Consider the following 23,570-nt stretch of genomic DNA (forward strand, 5'->3'; position numbering starts at 1 on the left):
GTTTGCGCGTCTTACTTGTATATTTAACCCTATGTTGCTGATGTCTGAGGTGGGAGGTTCTTTCAGTACCTTCATGATGCTCAGTGACATCACAGAAGGTAGGTTTGTTTCCCTGCCCACAGGCAGGTGTTTGGGTGAATTTCACCCGTGTTTAGTGATAGTGTGATAGAGAAAAATGTAAAAGGTACCTCACGTTGTGACGTTGCCATACTGCTGTAAGCTACTTCAATCTATTTTGACGAGAAATATATTTTATGGAATATTTTTCATTGGGTAAAATATACCCGTGTCTACTGTTTAGTGATGGTGTGACTAAATGTACAGTATGTTTAGTGTTCTAGGGCTAAATGACAAGCTATATTTTTCCCCAAAAAATAGCAGATCTATACAGGTTCACAACTTTCGACACGCAACACCAGGACACGACCAAACAAGTATAAATCAGGCTTTTAACCCATTAAGACCTGAGGCCGATTCTACAAATGACTTAATCTTATATTAAAGTAAAACAGTTTTCTGAAAAACCTACATTGCTATGTCAGTGATTCTCAAACGCCTTCATGTAAGCACCACCATATATATACAAAGATTTTAAATTATGTCAGAAATAGCAGATCTACAAGCTGAACGGGTTAAGAGTTCATACCCAACTAGCGGACTTGTGTATGCGTGGCGGCAGGCAGGCTGCACACGACACACAGTGTGTCTTGTTGTCACCGCGCCCCCTGATAAAGGAATCCACAGCCGAGCACTTAGAAGGAGCAGATAATGAGTCATAAGAATCCAACGACAGAACGACAGCTTTGCAAATAGTCATTGAGAGCTAGCATTGCACAAATGCCATTTCCTAATGGGATAAATGCCCTAATTAGACTGGTCTGGGTCAGTGAGTGGAGGGACTGTACCACTGCGCGCGCGCACACACACACACACACACACACACACACACACACACACACACACACACACACACACACACACACACACACACACACACACACACACACACACACACACACACACACACACACACACACACACACAGAGTTTGGAAACAGACAGTGGCTGCCTGCCAGTGGGATAAAAAGTAACTAAGCACATGTACAATGTTATATGTACTAGTCCTTACCCGTTCTGATATATTTCAACTTGTATAATATATTTGTGTGTGTGTGTGTGTGTGTGTTTTTATGAATAAAAACAGCATTATAACATGAAAGTATTCTTACAAATGCATGGTAGGGAAACGTTTTCATGGCAAGAGCAAGGACCGCAACATTTACACTTATTAGACAACAGAGCCCCATTTGAAAAGTATCAAGGACCCCCAGTTTGACATGCACCTATATATGGAGTTATGGACAGTGGCAGAGATCCAATTTGCAGGTGGATTTGCGTCCAAAACGGTCTCAATTGTGAGCTTTGGCTTGCGAGAACTCATGGCTTTTGCAACCTGTGATGTTGTGAGCTTGTAGATTAGCTGTTTTCACCGGAGCGTGCGCTGTAGCCACTTCACGCTGTGTGTGTGTGTGTGTGGCTTATGTTCAAGACAGTTGTATCTCGTGTTGTGTTTATAGCGAACTGAAAACGGCCACGCGATGACGCACGCGCACACATACGCACGTGCGCACACACAGCTTAAGTAGTTTACACACACACACGCTCACAGCGAAAGTAGTCTGCACACACACGCACGCACACACACACACACAAATCCAGCCAGGCAAGGGCAGAAGGTTCCTATTATAACGACAGTGGGTGGCCACCTCAGAGTAGCCTGCGCACACGCTTTTAGCGAGGTGCTAAGCAAGGGTTGTTGTGGTATATCAATCAATCCGTCCACTCCATGTGCGTGAGCACGTGCAGTCTTTACGTGCGCGGCTGCACGCTGTTTCACCCACGTTTGGTTAAAAGTGATAGGGCCTATCAAGTGATCCAACAGAGCCAGCCCGATAGATAATCATTCCGTTGTGATCGTGGCCGTGCTGGTGCAGGAAAGATGAGATCTGTAACTGCGGGCGAAACAACTGAAGTTACGCGGAAAACTGTGTCCCAGTATTAATCAGTGACGGTCCCAAAATGCAATTCACTTGGAGTTTTGCCGCCCTGTGGCTGCGGGGGGTACTGCACCCGGGTGCGTTTTTAATTCACTAATAAATGAATTAATAATCATTAATGTGTCAAATCGAAAAAAGGGCTCCGTCACGCCCTCCATATTCATATGGTCAATGCCTGTGTGAAAAGTGGGAGCGATTGGTGCAGGCAATGAGGAGATAATGAGGAGATAAAATGCGGTCGGACACACACACACTCACAGTCACACTCAGACATTCGCTCTATTATAGTATAGATTAAGTAGTAGAATGTATGTGGATATTTTCACAATATAAAATACATTTTTGGACATGCTGTTGTTGATGATTCGTAGCAAAAGAGGCTGAACAAACAGTCGAAAGACACGCACATCCAATTACCTATATGTAGGCTGGGTGTCGGATCAAAAGACAGTCATAGAGTAAGAATAAAAAAGTCTGCACACCAATTTCAGCTCCCAATAATTTGTTACTTTAAAGGCGATAACGTTAAAGGCGATAACGTTTCGGGCCAAAGCCCTTCCTCAGACCTTTATTTACTGTGAGTACTTGCATTTCGAAATACGCAAGTATTCAAAAGTACAAATTGCAAAGTGAATTTTGTTTCGGGCATCTGGTTAGGATACCTCTCGAGCATCTCCTTAGGGAGGTCCTCGATGCACGTCCCACTGGGAGGAGACCAAGGCAATTGGAGGGATTACATCGACTCACTGGCCTTGGAACGCCACGGGATCCCCCAGGAGGATGTTACTAATGTTGCTCTGGAGAGGGAAGTCTGGAGCTCTATGATGGAGCTGTTGCCCCCACGACCCGACTACGGATAAGCGGTTGAAGATGGATGGATGGATATAAAGCTTAATTCATCCTACTATAAATGCACCACGTCTCTGCGTGTCTGCGTGTGTGTACGGTTGCAATGCACGTAACTCCAGAACCGTTTGCCCCACCGACTTCAAATTCGACACGTGTTCCACACCCCGACAGGGTGTGCAGTGCCCGGTATTGAGTCGGTCGGACCCACGGTTCTCCGGAACCACCACAAAAGGCTCTGGTCAGGCTCTGTTAAACAGCTCTATGTATTATGAAAGTATAATCATTGCTAGAGTGTTTCTTCAGAAACAGGAGTCTCTCCCCGTCTCTCAGCTTTTTAGTAAACAGAAAACGCACGAAAGGGCCAGGACCCAGGAGGATCCCAATTTCAACCAATCAGGAGAGAGAGACATCATACAGCATACAGGATGAACAAGGGAAATTGGAAGTAATGCAAAGAAATAACACAATTTTAAACTGGAACATAAACAATGAAGCTGATGAATATAAGTATTCTCTCCTGATTGTATGACCTGTAGGTAACCCACCTGAAAATGTATTTTCTGTTTTTTAAAGAGATGAGAGAACTTGAGAAGTGAAGAGTGGATACCCCCCAGCTACTGAACGTGAACAAACATTAGTAAGCTTTCACTAATTGTTCACAAAAATCACACCCGTGTGAACTGAGTGGTGCAACTCTCTCTCTCTCTCTCTCTCTCATTAGCAGGCAACAGAGCAGCACTATCTCTCTCTGTTTCTGGCCCCTACTGGTACTAATAGTCATATACTGGTGCTCAGATACACATAGGTACGCACGGACATTGCTGGTTGTAGAAGTGGTTGCACCACTCAAAAACACAAACATTCTGGTAAATAATGGCCATAGAGCACCGAAGTCCTGACGTTACTGTCAGTAGAGGGCGCCAGTCCACAGGTTTGTGTACTTTTTATTTTCATTGAAATCCCCATAGGGGGATTTTAGATATCTTCAGAAAAATAAGGTGAAGGTGGAAATGTACAAATATACCCAAAGAGTAACACATTAAGCGCTAGAAACGAGTCAAACAACCCAGAGACTAAATTTCCGGGTAGGCGGGTGGCTGCAGCTGCCCGTCGCACAACAGAAACTGTTAATTAATGATTATACTTTTTTTTATATAAATTTTTTCGTGGTTAGTACGAGTCGAGTCACCACCAGCTGAGCTTACGTCAACGAGGTATCTCAGGAACAATGTGTTGACAGCTGGGCATATTAGCAGCGGCACCCCACTGACAGAAAGGCAGAGATGATCGGTTTACGATCGGAACACAGTTCTTATATGAAGCGACCTAAAATCCCCCTATGGGAATTTCAATGCAAAAAAAAAAAAAAACACCCGTGAACTGAGTGGTGGTGCATCCCTCTCTCCGTTTCTGCCCCTACTGGTACTCATAATACTGGTGCTCATTAACGTCACATAGATAGGTGAACACAGACACACAGAGTCACAGACACACGCTCATTGCTGTTCCTTGGAGTGGTTGCACCACTCAGAAATACATGAACCTGTGTACTGGCGCCCTCTACTGAAAGTGACGTCAGACTTCGGTGCATAAGGCCTACTAGATCATCATCATTATCATCATCACCTTTATTTATACTCGGGAGTACAAAGGGCAAGCCCTCATGTTCAATGTAGCCGAAGTTACAATACAAAACAATACAAATCAAAGTACATATAAGGCGTGATGCCTTACATTATAAAATCGTGGTAAATTATAAAGGGAACTTTAAGCAGAACAACCGTCAATCAAAACAAACAAAACAAATTTTGAATTAAATTGAAACGGGAGCAATCACGGTTTAAAATGTTTTTGGAGCATTCCTTTGAGCTGGCCAAAATAATGGTGGCAGGGAGCTCAGTTTGAAATAATTCTGTTCTGATGTTGGGCCGCTGACATGTGAGAAAGCTGCATGCTTTGCCCAACTCTGTCTGAGCATGAGGAACCTTGAGGTTGGCAGAGGAAGTGTAGCGCCCAGGATTACATTCGATAATTGACACTGCATGGGTAAAAATGGGTTGCACATTGTGGGACCCCCCCCCCCATAATAAAAACACATTACAAATTAAATTGGCTGCTGGTGACCTTTTGAATATATCAAGACACACTGTGTGCCAGTTGATAAGAAAGTTACTTTTATGACCTGGTCACAGCTAAGAGCTAATAGATTAAAATGTACAGCTTTTTTGTGCACACACACACACACACACACACACACACACACACACACACACACACACACACACACACACACACACACACACACACACACACACACACACACACACACACACACACACACACACACACACACACACACACACACACACACACACACACACACACACACGTATTTTACTTTCAGCACAATGGACAGCTCATATCGAGTCACTCAATGAAATGAGTTGTCAACCATGAACCATTGATTGAGGATTATTTTGAAAAAAAAAGGAAAGAAATTGATAATAATAATAGGCTAGTAGTAGTAGCCTAATAACATATATAATTACATCTGAATATCAGATGAGATGGGCGAACAGAAAATACAGGTAAAGGTTTAGCTGGCCTATCTCTCTAAAGCTTATTTTACTTTCCTCGGCTTCCGATCATTTCATATAGAGATCAGGTGTGTGTGTGTGTGTGTGTGTGTGTGTGTGTGTGTGTGTGTGTGTGCGCGCGCGCCGTCGCGGTCACGGCGCAACAACAGCTGACGCTCGGCGGCGCAAGCAAGCTCCACGCACGCGCGCGCGCACACACACACACACACACACACACACACACACACACACCCACACACACAAGCAGAGCAGCCGCGCGTCTCCGCGTCCGCGCGCGAACATGGCGTCGGCAGCAACTTGATCCATCCGGGAGCAGGATGATGATGATGATGATGATGATGATGACAGTGTGGGCATAAAAAAAGAAAAGAAAAAAGAAAAACACCACATCACATCCTAGGCCATCTGCCGTGAGAACCTCGCCATGTTGAAACACGTCCGGGCCCTCTAGCTTCGTCCCACGACCAACGGAGCCGGGTTGGAAAATGTAAATGCACGCGAGCTAGTGTGGAGTGTGTGTGTGTGTATGTGTGTGTTGTGTGTGTGTGCGAGAAATACGCAGAGGAGCAGCTGCTGCTAACGAGAGAGAGAGAGAGAAGAGGCTAGCAGAGGAGGCGCTACAAGCAAAAAGGAGGCGAGACATGATGTTGCTAAAGAATTATAGCATCTTCTTCACCGGAGGAGAGGAGCCATGGAGGAGGATCATCATGATGCGGCCCGTGCTGGTGTGTTGTTGCGGCATATGATTTCTCCACCACCGGCAACATTCATTTAATGGGAATTATCGCCGATCGTCGCGGAGGAGGCACGCCAGGACAACCCTGCTGTTCACGAGGAGAAAAACACAGAGAGTGGACCGAGTCCTCGTCACGTCAATGACCGTTGTTGTGGAGCCAGCCGGAGGAAAGGAGCCCCCGCGGTGGAGTCGGCCGGCGGCGTCGATCGACGAGCCCGCCGTTCCCAAAATATGACCAGGGCTGTTTGGACGTGTTGGCACCACGACCACCACCACGAGCAAGACGGCGACCCCCACCACCGCGGCAGCTTCCAGATCTGGCTAGAGCAGCCCCGCGAGAACGAGAAGCCATTCACCGACTCGGAGAGGACCCAGCGATGGCGACTGTCCTTGGCGTCGCTCCTGTTTCTCACCATCCTCCTCTCTGATCACCTGTGGTTCTGCGCCGAGGCCAAGCACCGCGACAACTTATCCTCCTCCGACGCCGGCGACATGCCGTCGCCGCCGGGCACCCACCACCATCATCCATCACCACCACCATCATCATCATCATCCCCCCAAACCCGTTTAGCACACAGCATCAGCCTCAGAGGAATTATTAACCCACACGAGAATATTTTTATAGGAAATAATTCTACCAAACATTTATGGCGACTCGAAACTTGCCACCACCACCACCACGATAATAGTTTATCTAAAGACTGCTTCACTTTTGGAGACGCCGACACTTTGTGCCAGGGCCTTTCCGACAGCAACAACAACAGAGAGGGAGGAGGGGGTCCGCCGCGGACTGTAAATATGAGTGATTTGTACCTTTCCTTTTGTAACTCCTATTCGCTACTGGATCTGTTTAACGGCTCGACGAGTCCGGACAATTTGAACTGCAGCCTGTCGGACGTGCTAATGGTCGGCGGCGGCGACACTAGCAGGTGCAGCCTGTGCGTGCAGGCGTACCAACGCTACGACATGCACGCGCAGGAGAAATACGAGGACTTTGAGCTCATGACTCTGAAATACGAGACGGACGCGTATTCGGTGAGGACGTGCATGGAGCAGTGCAAGGTAAGAATAAAATTGCTTTTTTTTCTCTCTCTCTCTCTCTCTCCCCCCCCTCCTCCTCCTCCTCTCCCTTTTCTTTTTTAAAGCCGGGGGATCTTCTCTCCATCTGTTGATTTTGGGGCCAGATAGATGCCTCATGTTCCTCCTCCCCCTCCTCCTCCTCCTCCTCCTCCTGTCGTCATGGAGACGGACTGACAGATTCAAGGAGACTCCAGGCTCCAGGCAGCAGCACACAGGCCTCATGTTCATTCATCTCTCTCCACAGCATTGTGCAGCTCACATGCAGGCCCCCGCAAGCAGGAGCCCCTTCTAATGTGGACATGGAAGCCACGCACGGCTATTGGCTTTCAAAGCTCCTCGACAGCAGCCTATAGGTGACGCAGGGCGTCCTGTATTCTTTGACATTGACAGGCCTATATGAAAGTGTGTGTGTGTGTGTGTGTGTGTGTGTGTGTGTGTGTGTGTGTGTGTGACTGTGTGTATAGTATAGGCCCCTGGTTGGGCCGCTCTCTATATCGATAACCCAATTACCAGAACGCATAAGAATCCTATGATAATGATGGCCACTAGTGTTAAGGAAGGAGGACCAATAAGCCATATAGCAGCAGCAGCAGGCTGTTATCGGTAATTGCATGCAACTTTCGAGCCACGTTCGTACGTCAGACAGCGTGTCAGCCCGTCCGTCGTCGCAGGTGTTGTTCGACATGGCCGCAGCACTTCACGTCGAGTGCATTTCATTAAAGTGGAGAGGTGCTTTCCTTGCCTAATGTGCCGGAAAGCTCTTTTCCTCCACCATGATGTGTTTGCTCATTATTACAGCCTGTGTGTGTGTGTAGGCCTCGTTGTGTCCAGATGCTTAAAGCAGTATTGGGCTATATAGTCTACTTCAGACAAAGAATTAAAGTGCAGGCAACAGCCGTTCGTTCTATAGCCACATGACTACATCGTACAGGGTCTTGTCATAATGCTTAACCACACTCGCACACACTGGCACCCATATTTTGTGCACGTCATTAACATTTTAAAAAGCAGATCTACAAGATCACAAACCAGTAGCAATGTGATGTGTTGTGAACTTGTGAACATTTCTGAATTGGTCTTATTATAAGTGGTTAACTGACAACCTACAATAATATAGCCTTGTGATTTAATATTAACCTTGGCATCCCAGCTTGTTTACAAAGTGTGTAATGATAAACATGGCGGGGCATATTGGTGGCTTCATACACTAAAGGACGTTATATTGTCCAGTTTATTTTGTTGGTCAGAAGGTCTTTATAGGGGCACGGTGGCACATTCGGTAGTACTGTCGCCTCACAGCTAGAAGGTCCCGGGTTCGATTCCCGCTGTGGATACTGTGGGCGCTGGGGGCGTGTTCCCTCCTCCGCGTCAGTGCCCATACCCGATGGGGGGTTGGCGAAGGGCCTTTCACTTCAGAGGAAGTGTAGCGCCCAGGATTACATTAGATAATTGGCACTGGGTGAAAAAGACTGGGTTGATAAAAATTATAAAGATAAAAAAAAGAAGGTCTTTATATATGGAAGCGTTTAGATGGAGAGCTGTCCATGGTGCTGACTCAAGCTCCACTCACAGACGCCCTGGCCTTGAATCCACAGATGGGGACCATTCATTCACCAATCAGTTCACAGGGAGGGAACAGTCACACATGGAGGTGTCAGAACCGGAATCGAATTAGGCCATCTGCGTTCTTATACGAAACGGAACATAATGACACACACAGAAGGCACAGAGTCCCATTTGCCATGTCCTTCTAGTTTTGCGACTGCAGAAATGCTTTAGTTCTCTTTTACCTCAAAAGACTACTTTCCTCTTTCATTGTTGTAACTTGGACCTGACAAAGGCCTTTAAAATATCCATCCCTCGGCTGCAAAGTCACATCACCACACACGCACGCACGCACACACACACGCACACGTTTTCTAGTATCCTGACATGCGTGGCTGTGATAATTCTTTGCAGGTATAATTTTACAGTACAGTCATAGATACTTCACCCACCCATTTTTCATAGTGGCCAACATGCATAATTCTGCAGTCTGTATATGAGCATACTTTGCATATGCAACATTCCAAAGCAATTACAATGTATGACTTTGCCAAATAATGACTGCATGAGGAGCAATATACTAACTGCATTATTTTTGTAGTTGTTTGTCAAATCTTCTCATCCATGCAAAAGAGAATATTGCTTATGTTATGTTCATTATGTTGGTGATATGAGAGTGAATGAGAACCAGTGGGGAAAAAAAGAAACAAAGATTCAAGTGTGACTGCTGCAGCCACAGAATCAATGTCTGGCCTTATGGTTGAGAGTCAGCATGGAGTAAATCCAATGTGCTACATTGTCTGCATCGCTTCATTTTGCAACGCATCTAAATAGGGTTCTCCATCAACCCAAACTAAGGAGTTGATACTGACATTTGTCGTGTATCCAGTGATTCATTTGTAAATTATTAGGTGCCGGAGGGTGCGTGCGCGTGCGATATGCACGTGCAGAATTATTATTATTATTTTTATTATTATTCCCTTTTTGCCGTAAATTTAACACAATCATCGGCCAGTGACGGGGCGGCGAACACAATAGAGTAGGCACGGTGGCCCAGGCTGGCCGTAAGAACACAATATAGTAGGCATATTTAACATTTGCAGTTCAGCTGGCCCAGCAGCCAGTTGAACAGATCAACATAATGGAATGTCAGAACAGGTCAGCTCCATATATGGAGATCTAAGGGTGGAAACGGGGGCAGCGTCTTGAATGTACAGGGTTTGATGAGGGCCCAGGTAGGGCCGGGCCTGCCAGGCACGGCTGCACAAATAACTTTGGGGCAGGTCCGTCTAGAGTTTAAATATGGAGCTGACCTGTGTATCCTGAACTAGCTTTAACCAATTACAGCCACTATACTGAGTTGACTGGGGTCCCCTGAGGTTAAAGGCTTTTTCCCCTAATTCCCTCTACACCAAAATGCCGAAAATAGCTTATCTACAAGTTCATAGTCTCGCGTAGCCAGGCAACTATTCCACAATCTCCGTATGCTATATATAGATAAGAGTCTGGAACTAAACCTCCCGAAATCCGAGCAAGGAAGCGGCCATTTCCATTTACGAAAAAATATCTTTACATTTGTTCTCAAGCTATATATGCTTAGATGATTTCGATAAATTTGCACGACTGTAAAGACTAAACGGAAGTGGGGAGGAGGCTTCACTGCCGCTTCATCGCTTGCTCATGATCAGAGCTACCGTTGTTCCAGACTGTATGACGGAAGCATTTGAAAATTGCGAGGGGCAACAGTCTGGCCACGTGAGACTAACAAGTTCACTGTCCATCACCTCGCTTGTCTATCTTTACTAAAATGTTTAGCCCAGAATAAGGCAGCTATAGGGTTCATGTATGTGGTTAAACACAGTCACAGTCACAAACGGGTCAAGACATGCACATGTTCCTCGGCCGCCTCTTGGCATTTGGAGCGAAAACAGTAATTTAGTCAAGCAGCTAATTTCCCCCCACAACGACCCTTCTGCAGCACATATCACCTTCTTGATTATAGGTTTGGACAAGTCCTGTACGGTGCTCCAGCAGCACTACAGAGATAACAGAAGTGAAACGATAACGTTGACTCCCCGTTGAGATAATGGCTACCTGCCTTCTAAAAGCCTCGGTGCGCGTGCGTGCGTGGCGTGCGTGCATGTTCTGGCTACAGCTCAAGTAGTTATCTGTAAATAAGATATGGCTATATGGCTAGATATATCGACAGTATACACAAAACCAAGAAGTAACAGAACAAAAGAGACAGAACTGTCATGTCAGCAAAAAAATAAATAATAAAAAATTGGCAGCTGGCACCTGTCTGGACAACGTGTCTCCCCCCGCGATCACAACAATGTCCAGTTTGTCCACAATATCAATTCGGCTACGCATGTGTGTGCCGCCCCCAGAGAGAGAACGATGGAAAAGCTATTTGACATTTCCACGATCAAGGTTTGACATGGAGGTATTAGCCTTTGTTGTGCGCGGGGAGAGACCTTTGTGGTCCCCAGGTGGTGCTTTGATCTCCCCCTAGTCCCCCCCCCCCCCCCCCCCCCCCGAGGGTGAAACAGTATGCGGTTCAACATGGACGTTATTGCTGTTTTCTCCATGCTGGTGGCCCATGCAGTCAGACTCAGCCATCCATCCATGCCTCTGGCACTCACTGTCAACCCAGCCTGCCTCTCACACACAGACTGCCCCCCCCCCCGGGTCACCCTGAGTGAACCCAGGTCACCAGTGGTGGACAGTGGTGGAAGTAGGTTTTCTCAAGTACCGTACATAAAGTACAATTTTGAGATATTTGTACTTTACTTGAGTATTTATAAATCTCCCAATATTGTCAAATTGTACGTTTGACTCCACTACATACCTAGGAAGGGGGAAAAGTACATTATGAATGAACCACTTAAGCTGTTTTTCAAATATTGTGAGAATAGCTGACCTACAAGCTCACAATGTGTTGCATTGCGACACATTTTTAGAAAAGTTCTGGGAAAAATAATAATAATACAATGCAATGGCATTAAAAATTCTAATTTGACTGAGCAACTTGTAGTGGAGTAATATTTGAAAAATTACAAAAACTTTCTTTTAATGTCCCTTTAAGGGTCCATTTGAAATCCCCCCTCAAGGAACCCTGAGGGTCCCTGGACCCCACTTTGAGAACCACGGCATCTATAGCCCAAAATAGCTGATTTATGCCTTTGTTCTCAAGATCAGATTCTGAAGGAAACAAACAGCAGAGGGTGCTGTTTTTCCCTTTTTGCAGATGGGTTCCCAGATTGGGGCAAAGCGTTCAAGTGATAAAGGACTGGTTGACCAAATTGTTTCTATATATATATAAAGTACAGGGCATTCTTTGCTTTATATTGGACATGGAGAATTTCCTGTTCAATGTGAATGTTGACCGGTAGGAGATAGAGAATGATGAGCCAGATGAGACCGCTACCCAGTAGTGGAAAAAAACTCAGTACTCAATTGTTTTACTTAAGTAAAAGTTTCAATACTGCAATGTAGAACTACTCTGATACAAGTAAGAGTCCAGAATTCAAAATGTGCTTGAGTAAAAGTACAAAACTATTGGCATCAAAATGTACTTAGTAGAAAGTATACTCACTATATGCAGAATGTTCCCATTTCAAGTTTTCAAATGTATAAAAAAATATTTTGAAAATAGCAGATCTACAAGCTCACAATGCGTCGCATCACGACACATTGTGCAGCTTGTAGATTGACCATTTTCAAATGGCCGTAATGTATACAAGGCTGAACTGTTTAATGTAGGCCTATGTTTTGTAATAATAATCAAAGTAACTAAAGTTTTCAAATAAATGTAGTGAAGTAAAAGTACAATGTTTGCCTTTGAGATGTAGTGGAGTAGAAGTAAAAGTATTGGAAACTGGTATATTCAATTCAAGTACAAATACCTCAAAATTGTACTTAAGTACAGTACTTATGTACATGCACTTAGTTACTGTCCACCATTACCCAACCCCAATGGCACTAATGGATGTGCATATTAAATATGAAAAGCTATTTACCAGCAGCGAAGGTTTCATAATCAAAACTGAGCCGATGAAGCATAAATGTAGCTTTCTCAAAAGCATCTTAGTGATATATTTAGTGGTCTACTGTTACACTCTGAGTCACAGAGGAGTACACATCATGTGAGCCGGTAGCACCGCCCTAAACCAGTCCTCAAACAGTTTCATGTCAGGGACCCACTCACAAAAAAAAACATGCAGTAAAAAGAAAAAATGCCCGTAAAAAGTAGGAATTATGTATTTATTCTAACATGAGATCTATTTTTTTGGCATCACAAACTGACCAATCATACATGAAACAATGTAAAATGAGTAATTGCCTAGTGCCAGAATCTTAAAGAGTGCCATGATTTTATTCCACCCTAAAACATGATCGTCAGGTCTTATTGTTATATATAAGGAGGAAGAATGTTTTCAAAAAAGTGTACAGTATTTGTTAAAATGTCGTTTTTATGTTCATAAAGTTCATAAAGTATGCCTGGTTTGCCTGGTGGGTGGTGATGAACTTAAGCCGCACCCACAGCTATAGTTGTATGATAAAGGGGGATGGGTTAGGGGAGGGGCTGATAATGTGATGTCACTATATTACTGTTTTTGAGTGGTGCAACCACTCCAAGGAACAGCAATGTCCGTGTGCACCTACAGTATGTGTTCACCTATGTGGCCATGAGCACCAGTATATGACTATGAGTACCAGTAGGGGCGCTGTTGTGCCAGAAACAGAAAGAGAGAGATAGTATTAGTGCTGCACTGTTGCTTGCTAATGAGAGAGAGAGAGGAGAGGAGAGGGGGGGGGGGGGGGGGGAGTTGCACCACACGGGTGTGATTTTTTCATTGGCACGTTTGACTGTCAAGGGTTCAGCCTCCAGGAAGAAACCCTAAATACAAAGTGAATACTTCATTGCACATAAAAACTACTCCATGGGGTGTCTAATGAAGTACATAGACACATGAAAATCTTGAAAAATACAAAAAATGTGGCACCAGTAACATTCAAGCAGTTCATTTATTATTATCAAGGTACCTTTTTGACCCCTAAAGCATTGGTTCTCATTGGTCCTTGGGGGGGTTCCAGGGGGGCCTGCAGCAAAAGTACTTAATATAGCATCACAATTATCGTAGCACTTTGGCCAAAGCTTCGATATTGCGTCTTTTAATTTACACCCGTATAGGCTGCCAATGACTTGATATTGAGTCTTTGATCGCTTTGTTATAAACTAGAGCGGTGCCCATTGGAGCCTCTACAGCGGTGCCCGTTGGGCACTGGCCTACTTGGAACGATGCAAGTTGGAAATGAATGACCCACCCAGATATTATGTCTGTGTCCCTTTTATGCCCATATATGGAATTCTTTGTCAGGCATGCCCAAATATGGAGTCTATGCAGACGTCAGAATGATGTCAGAACAGGCCAGCTCCATATATGGACACTGGGCAGGGGTCCTGTCCAGAGCCCGGGCAGAGGCCTTTTTAAATCTACTTTTAGCCCTGGGCCGGTTGCTAGGCAACGCATTGCTCACCCCCGCCCGCACGAAACCTGCTCACGCACCCATTTACTTATGTTTTAACGGGATCTTTAGATGCCATTTTCTCAGAAACTATACGGAGCTGTCCGTGGTGTTGATCAGACATCCGAGGTTCAGATCAAATTTCAGATTTTACAGTGCATCGTGATTAGAATATTAACGTTTCTGGAGAAAGATAGCCAGCGTGAGCTAATGCTAACATTAGCTTTTTCTTCTTCTGCTTTTTTGGGGAAACGAAAAAATGGAGGTGCTTCATAGTAAAATCTCACAACATCCGCGGGAGCCAAGCGATATCGCTGATGGCCACATCTCTTCTTGGGTTCCCTGGTACAAAACACTTTCAGATTGGGCCAAATGCATATAATTCTGGGGGTCCTTGGTACAAAAAGGTTTGAGAACTACTGCCCTAAACTAAGTGATGCCAAGAGGCAGCGACCACGTTAGAAAGCTGCAAAGCTTTATGATTACTACCACGTCCCACGGTCACAGTGCAGCCTTACAAAAGTAAACACAGACAGAGAGTTGGACAGTATAATCCTGTTCCATTTAACATGATCTTCTATCACAATCCAAATCATAATGGAGCGCACGCAGAGCAACATTATGGCGAGCAGCGCACATAATTATTACAAGAACGGAGATGCAAGGAAATGAAAAAAAGGAGACAGCAAGGTTTGTAATTAATCCATGCCGGTCTGTCGGTTCCCCCATCGTCTTCTGCTGTGATTAAAATAGTGTAGCATGTTTGCAAGTTCTACCTCACAAAACTATGCAAATTAGCGACTCCCCCGTTGGCAGGGAGTAATAAGTAAAGTAAGTAATAATTACGACCGCAGGCCGCATTTACTATGAAAACTTGCATTTCCTGTCAGTCCGTCAGTCACCTCCATATATGGTCACGCATCGTGACATCACATCTAGTCACCCATGTCTCCATATATGGCCACACATCGTGACATCAAGTCTCCATAAATGGTCACACACCGTGACATCACGTCTCCATATACAGTATGATCACACATAATGTCAGTCTGACATCATCAAACCCTCTACAGTGTAGACTCTGTAGAGGCTTTGATGATGCGTCGCATTGTGAGCATTGTTGTGCCAGCCTGGCTCATATAGGCTGGAGCAGACAGCGGTATAGAAAGCTCATCCTGGCTTGAACTTGCGATAGTGTTTTCCCCCTGAATCAAAAGGCTTTTTGGTAAGCTCTTTAATTGACTAGTGGCGGTGGTGTAGTGTCTGCACAAGCTACGCGCGGTCAAGCTTTCTGCCGTGTTGTGAAATGAAAACCGCTAAGGGGTCACTCAGAAAGCAGTGGTGGAAGGTAACTAAGTACATTTACTTAAGTACTGTACTTAAGTACAATTTTGAGGTATTTGTACTTTACTTTAAGTATTTCTAATTTCCAATAGGCTGTGACACCTGCTTTTACTTCTACTCCACTACATCTCAGAGGCAATTATTGTAGTTTTACTCCACTACAATTATTTGAAAACTTAAGCTACTACTGTGGAAGGGTTATCATAATAGTACTTATATTGACCCTATAAACAATTTAATATAGGTATGGTTTTGCACACTCAATTATTAATTAACGTTCCAATTTTGGAGCTCTGGCTCATGGATTAATAACCTGGCCTTTATTAATCCATAGATATATAAAAGCAATAGATACAGTTCATTGGAGCGATGTGTCTACACTCTCCAGTGAAGCTATAGGAACTTCCTAGCAGCGAAGGCGGAAGTACTACTGGTCAATGACATGTGTGATCTTTCCGGGACTTCATAATTTCAATCCAAAGGAGCTTTATTGGCATGAGAAAAACATTTACATTGCCAAAGCAAGTGCCGCTGGGAAAGAGGGAGTTGCGCCTCTGATTGGCCTACCAGACTTCCCCTTCGTGCTTCCGCTATGCTTCGCAAGGAATCTTGGGAAAGCTTGCCTCCATGTTGCCTTCAAGAGAGACACACGCCCCAGAGCCGAAGGAGGCGTCGTCTACCTGTTTTATGTCTATGGGTTCAACTCTGGTTATCCCTAAACTACCTTGCCTTTTTTTACTATTTTGAAAATAATTTTTGAATAGTTCAACTAGCCGATCTACATCGACACGTTGTGAGCACAGATTGGCTATTTTAACTATTCAAAAAAGTTTTTCAAAATAGTAAAACAAAAAAAGGCAAAGAAGTTTAGGGATAAGGGGTTTAGCATGGACGAAAATAGAACTCCATTGGATGCACCATTCGGTAGCGGTAGCTGATACAGTATAGAATAGATACAGTATACTCTATTAGCCACCTCTTCACACAGTCGAAGAATGAACAAGACTGATTATTTTGTTTCCAGGTTCCACTCCCCTGACTCTTATCTTGCTGCGTACAGTACAGTCATTTGGTGCTATAGATCTAGGGCACCCTGCTGGGTCAGCCAGTCAATAGTACCAGTGGTGGAAAAAAGTACTCAGTTGGTTTACTTACCATATTATGTAGAATTAAGAATGTAGAAGTGATTTTTTTTTTTACCTGAGTGAAAGTACAAAAGTGAGGCTATCAAAATTTAATTAACATTTGATATGGGGCTCTATGGCCTAATTAGTTTCAGTTTGTAAGTCCTGACCTAGGATTGGAAAAGTTCAGGAAACTGAAGCACACCCCATGCAAATATATGAACACGCTTCATGCTACTGAAGATCGATTTCACACGTTCGCAATGCAATGTGAGAATGACATGACATGACAGAATGAAGCCGTCTTCTTTGACTTGTGCTATTAACTCCACCATATGTACCGTTGTTCACTGTGGATTGTGGACACAGCGTTTGTGCCCGGCCGCACATTTTCTTTTGCATTCGCATATGTGCAGCATGGACAATGTTTCAGACATACTAGCCCTGGAACATGACTGCCATGATGATTATCATGACAGTCATGCAGTAACTTTGCCCTGTTTTTTGCGCTCGCTGCATTTACAAGATTTCCGTATATATAAACATTCAGATTTCAAATATAAAGTACTCACAAAGTGTCCCACGGGTGTTAGTTAGTAGCAGCGCCAGCGATTAGAATTGCTGCGTCCCGCGTTGTTTAATAAAAAGCATTTTTGTCCGAGCTCCCCGGCTACTTTTTTCAAACTTTTTTGCACATCGGGAGCGCACTCGCCTATTAGTCTGTATTGGCAGGGCGGTCAGCCTACCTATATCGAACACACCGAGTGCCACCCTCCTCCCGACCGATAGGGGCGCGTAGTTGAAAGCCAATGGCAAAATAACACCTCGGATAAAAATGCTTTTTATTAAACAACACAGGATGCAGAAATTCTAATCGCTGGCGCTGCTACTAACTAACACCCGTGGGACACTTTGTGAGTACTTTATATTTGAAATGCGAATGTTTATATATTTTAATTATTTGTAAATGTAGCGTTCGCAAAAACCAGGGTGAAGTTACGTCATGACTCTCGTATGAATACGAGAGTCAGACATACATTACGCTCTAGATTTAGTTGAGGGAAAGGGGAAGGTATCAAAAACGAATAGAATACGCACATCACTTGGTAGAGAACCTGGTCAAACTTTTTTGTCAATAAAGTATAACTTTTGGAGCAGATGAGTGTTCTTTTCTCTTTTTCAAAAGTGAAGGTATCCCCATAATCCCTCTCGCTAATTCTAACGGAATTATGTAATATGTTATTAAGTGTCTGGGACATTGTAAACTGCTAAAGTTCATTTTGCAGTGCACTTTTCTGGTGAGCATCAGTATTTTCTTGGGTGTTGTGGCAATCTATCTATGATGCATCCGTTTATATATCATTGTACATGGATTTTTACTTTGTAGTTATTTCAAAAATATTTGTCATGGTCTGTTGACAATGTACTGTAGATGATTACGTTTTTGTCTGTGCCCTGAGGCAAAATACAAAATAGAGTGTTCAGATGCGGTTCACTCACTGTGCAAGCGAGGCGTGTACCCTTTTTGTAATGAAGGTTCAGCACATTCAATACGAGTTTAGAGCCCTCCATTAAATTGAACTTATTTGAATGACATTTTATTTTCGTGTCATGCCACTTTGGCCCATCCCACACATTTAACAAAATAGAAAACAACTGACATGTTCTTGACCTTCCTGTTCAAATACTCTTTATGCAGAATGTTGCATATAAAAATCGTATGAAAAGAGCAGTGCGTCGCATCACGATGCATTGTGAGCTTGTAGATCAGCTATTTTCAAATGGCAGAAATATATAGGGCTGATGTGGTTAATGTATGTTTTGTAATCATAATAATAATAATAAAGTAACTAGTAACTAAGGGTTTCAAATAATTGTAGTGGAGTAAAAGTTTGTCTCTGGGAGTAGAAAATACTCAAGTAAAGAACAAATATCTCAAAATTGTACTTAAAATGTACTCAGTTACTTTACACCACTGACTATTACTAAATGTACACAGTACCTTACCCATATTCTTTTGCTGCTTATAGCTCCGTCTTTCTACAGCTATACAGTACTTTGATTAGTTCCAATTTTCTGTTGTTGCAACAGCCCTAGTCCCGTTGGCAGTTATTCTAGTCGTCACCACTGTAATGATCTAAATGGAAGTTGGCTGGCCTGCTGGTATTGTGCTATATAGCTTGGATTAATTCCCTCTCCCTTGGAGACCTGAGACCAGATTCTACAAATATCTTCTAAATCAGGGGTCTGCAACCTTTTTGAAAAGGAAGTGCCATGTTTTTATTTAAGCGATATTACACGCGTGAGGGTCTTTATAGTCATTAATACACGCCTGCAGTTCCGAAAGGTATCGCAGAAGTGCATTCATGACGATAAAGAACACCCTCGTAGCACTACGACCACAAATGTCCCAAGAAACTAGCTAGCCTAGCCACAGAGTCTGCTGCACTCTGGGAGAAAAGCACAGCTGAAATCTTTGTTTTGATTAGGTGTTCCTTTTTACTGGTTTAATGAACGGCTAGAAGCTGTTGTATCATTTCTAGATACGGTAGTCACTAGTCAGTGTGCCATTAATTTCATTTTATTGGGCATACCTCGTAAAATATTCCAACATAAGTTTTTCCCTTCTTTTGAAATATTTTCTTACATTCTTATAATGATCATTAGACTATAACCCAGCAATACGCAATAACCACCAGACTCACTCCCCAGTCAGAGTTCAGAGTTTTAACCTTTTCCCCGCAAAAACACGTAGTCTGCGTTATTTGTCTAGAAGTGACGCTGCCAAAATACGTACAGTGTATATACGTTTATTCAATTGTAGGCTACTATAAATGTGTTTGATTCATTCTAGTGGAAAGGCTACTCACAATAGCTTTGGATGGCTATCTGTTGTTAGCTTAGACCCTGGGCTGCGCCATCTTGATTAGTGCACACGCAGTCGCGCACGCACGCTTTCAGTGGCTTTAGTATCCAAAAACCTCTCCCAGGCAGCATTTCTGGTCAAAACAGAGCTTATTGCATGGAGCCTGGTGGACGCAGTAATGGCTGCCAGCCACTGCTTTCTCCAGGCAAAAAATAACATCACGTCGAGACAACACACACCATTTAGCTGACACAACATCCGGTCGCGGTGTTTTGGATCTTTAATAACGGCACGATATCCTGGCATGTTATTAATTAATCCTGGCGGGGAAACGTTTAATTAATGTAGAATGGATGTCATTGGTATACATACAAATGTGAGGGACTTCATTTCTTTATTTAATTTATTTTTTAAATAGTTTATTTTAAATCAGAAATCCTGTCTCTCACACTTATGCCAGTGTGCCAGTGATCAACCTCCTTTGTCCAATGTTGGCACCGGTGCCAAAGGTTGCCTACCCCGGTTATAAATCATGACAGTATTTATTATTATCAGTGGTTCTCAAACTATTCCATATTGTCAAGGTGATATGTAATTGACCGCCGACTGAAAATATGTTGGACCAGGATTATGAGCTTGTAGATCTGCTATTCTTCAACAGCTGAAGTTTCAAATGATGGTTAAAGTGGTTAAAAGCCAAGGTGTCAAAGATGCGTTCCAGTCCTAAATGGGTTAGAGTGGCGTGTGAATGTACACCCCGTCGTCTCACTGGGCCTCTGTGTTATTAGCGAACCACTTTCATTTTGTGAAAAATGAAAGCCTGGATTTACGCATGGGCTGCACTGGCCTAAAAGTGGGAGTCAACCCTTCCACGTAGGCGTCGCTCCAAATTATGTGACGTCAGGGAACACCGTGAGGAAATCATTACCAGTGGAACTTCAAACGAGGCTATGCGAGGCAAATGAGGAGAATAGCTGAAGAACCCACCACACCGTCTAAGAAAAAAACCAACGTGTTCCGACTCTGTGGAAATAACTTTGACAGTCCGTTAGAATGGTATACTCCAGCAACCAGTGGTTTCTGCTTCTGGTCGACACAATAACAGTGCTGCACTGGGGGGGAGGAGAGACCGGGGCTGACGGACAGATCGGTGAACCAATCAGGATGTGCGCAAATCTGAGCCGTGACCCTCCCATCTAGGCCAGAAAGGTCTAGCGTTAGCTCAGGCTAGACGTGGTGCAACAGTAGGGCTGTCACGATTATGCAACTTTACTGGACGTTTGTCACTTTGTGATGTGTTATCTGCAACTCAGAGTTATGGAGGCCTGTGAAATTGAAAAGTTTTTGAACCGCTGTGATAGACTTTATTATCTCTGGAGAAATGTGTTATGGGCATTCCGCTGCTAAAAGCACAATGACATACAGTGCATACATACAGTATGACAGACATAATATTGTTCAGTAAGGGCAACACATTATTAGTCATTTTAGCCAGGCCTGATTCTACAGTAGCTCTTTTAACGTCTATTGATTCATTACGTCAATTACGGCACTGGCCATAAGCCGGTTAATTCAAGTTGGCAGCTTCAGTCTGTCAAATCCTGTATGTACAGTACACAAAACTGAAGAAGAAACAAATAAACCAGTAAGACGCCTGAGGGCATCTTACTGGCCCTAAAGGGCGAGGTGGCGTGCACGCATCCGCCTAGGTGACAGCAGACTTCTGGGCGAGCACTGGCTCTTTGGCATGGGGGGTTAGATGAACATAATGGAATGAATTCTGTATACTGACCATATATGGAGCGTGTCTTGAGTGTACAGGGTTTGATGTGTCAGATCAACATATGGAATGTCGGAACAGGTCAACTCCATATTTGGAGATCTAAGGGTGGCATGGGTCACCATGAGTGTCAGTGTACAGGGTCTGAGGAGGGCCCTGTTAGGGCCGGTCCTTAATTTTCAGGCCATATATGGTAATGCCTGGGGTGATGGACCGACCAACCAACCAACAGACGGGAAATGCAACGTTTTCATAGTAAATGCAACCTGCAGTCACAACAAGAAACAAACAAACACATGGTATTGGTATATGTATGTATGTAAGAAACATTAAACTTGGACTTAAAAACTGTGAGTGCACCCTTATGGCGATAATTATACTTGGAAAGCATCCTGGGATCTTCCTTCGTATCCAATGATGAGCCCACCACAACATCATCGTCCAAAAACCAATTACGGCAAAACATTCATCCCTTGGGTTTTCTAACAGAAGGAAAGTCTTTGTTTTCTGCATGTCTCACACAGAGCTCAGACAAATACAGTCAGCACTCTGAAAACTGACATCATGTTAGTGCAATACAGCATCGATTTCCTGTAGGAACGTGTACTGTTTTTTTAGCAGTGCACAACACTGCTCATTTAAGCCCAAACCACACCAAAGGGTTGGGTCGGGACAATACGTTTTTTTTTAACACTTTGACTTCTATTCACGAGTTGCTCGAGTTAATTCATTGTAGAACACTTTCCCTGCAATTGACGAGTATGTTTTCATTGTTTAATCCACGTTTTTAAATCAGTTTTAAGTCATACGGGAAATCCACCGGACAGAATGGGATATGATTATTATTATTTTTGATGACGTCATCGCAAAAAGGTCGGTCGCTCCGGCGTGCAAAGCGATAGGAAATTGAGTCCCCATTGTTTACAATGGGAAACCTGCCCCGTCTGGTCTGTTGTTGTGGTCGGCACTTTGGAATATTTTTGAACACTAAAACAAGCGATTACACCGTTTTAAAGTGGATTTTTCATGGCAAGCAACTCAGCGGTTGGTGTACTGGCTGTTCAAAAGTAACTTTAAAGGGTAAGACCACTTTTTGAGCTGAGTTATTTTGCTCCGTTGTGTTGTTTATTAGCAATTTAAGTAAGTAATTTAATAGTCGCTCAGACTTCCATTGTAACAGGGAAACAGCTCTCAAAGTCACTCTTTTAGCACATAAACCAACGCAACAAAAGCTGATTCTGACAGTTTATGACATCAGGAAAACTCATAAAAAAACCCTCATAACTCTGTCATTTCTCAACAGTTTTGGGCACGGGGTGGCTCACCGGAATCGGGCCGGCACCCTGGGCGCGTTCCTGTGGGTCTGGAACAAGCCCTCCTCCCTGGCCCGTGTGTGTCTGTGTGTTGTGCTATAACGCTATTTTCGGGTTCGGACAGACCCAGGGACACACATAGCTGTCTATAGGAGTGGTTGCACCACTCAAAAAACAGTTGAAAATGGGGAAAGTACTGTCAGTTGGAGTTGGAGGCGGTACATGCACTGTGTATACAGAGCTATGTCAAATTTGCTGCTGTGGTTGATGTATGGTGTTAGATAGCTCTATATTCCCATAGCAACCGTTGCGGTTTGTTCAGTAACGGAGGTCTCCCCATAATATCTCCACAGCTCGTTAGTAAACAGAAAATACATTTTCAGAAAACAAAACAAATGAGCCAAAAAATTGGAACTGGAACATGAGCTGATAAATGATCTTTTGCAGGGTTTTCTCTCCTGATTGGATGAAATTGTTCAGCCGCCTTGCGTCTCTGAGTATTTATTTTCTGTTTACTAAAGAGCTGGGGAGAGACCAATGCTTCTGAACAAGCATGCACACATTAAAATATGAATAGAGCTTTGATTTGAAATTAAATGCAGATGCTACCACAGTGATATGCATTGTGTACAACTTCGTACGACACTACATTGCATTCACATTAGCTAACGTTGGCTATACTTTGACAGGGCACATATACGTTGGTCCGATGAACTAACACAGACACATGCGTGGCTTGGTTAAGAC

At 43.8% G+C, this 23,570-nt stretch overlaps 1 protein-coding gene across 1 annotated transcript in view; it reads left to right on the forward strand.

Annotated features, from left to right (window-relative positions):
- Positions 1-6,197: 6,197 nt before the first annotated feature.
- The window catches only part of LOC310853941 (NALCN channel auxiliary factor 1-like), a gene marked incomplete at its 3' end in the record, with an annotated part of 49,745 nt that continues 32,372 nt past the window's right edge, over positions 6,198-23,570 (forward strand). Inside the window, exon 1 of the mRNA XM_083758415.1 lies at positions 6,198-7,301. Within this exon, the coding sequence (XP_083614541.1) occupies positions 6,471-7,301 (831 nt within the window). The 5' untranslated portion in view covers positions 6,198-6,470. The remainder of the gene's footprint in view (positions 7,302-23,570) is intronic.

Source organism: Protomyctophum parallelum (genome assembly GCF_964188405.1).
Source record: "Protomyctophum parallelum genome assembly, chromosome: 23".
NCBI classification, from domain to species: domain Eukaryota; kingdom Metazoa; phylum Chordata; class Actinopteri; order Myctophiformes; family Myctophidae; genus Protomyctophum; species Protomyctophum parallelum.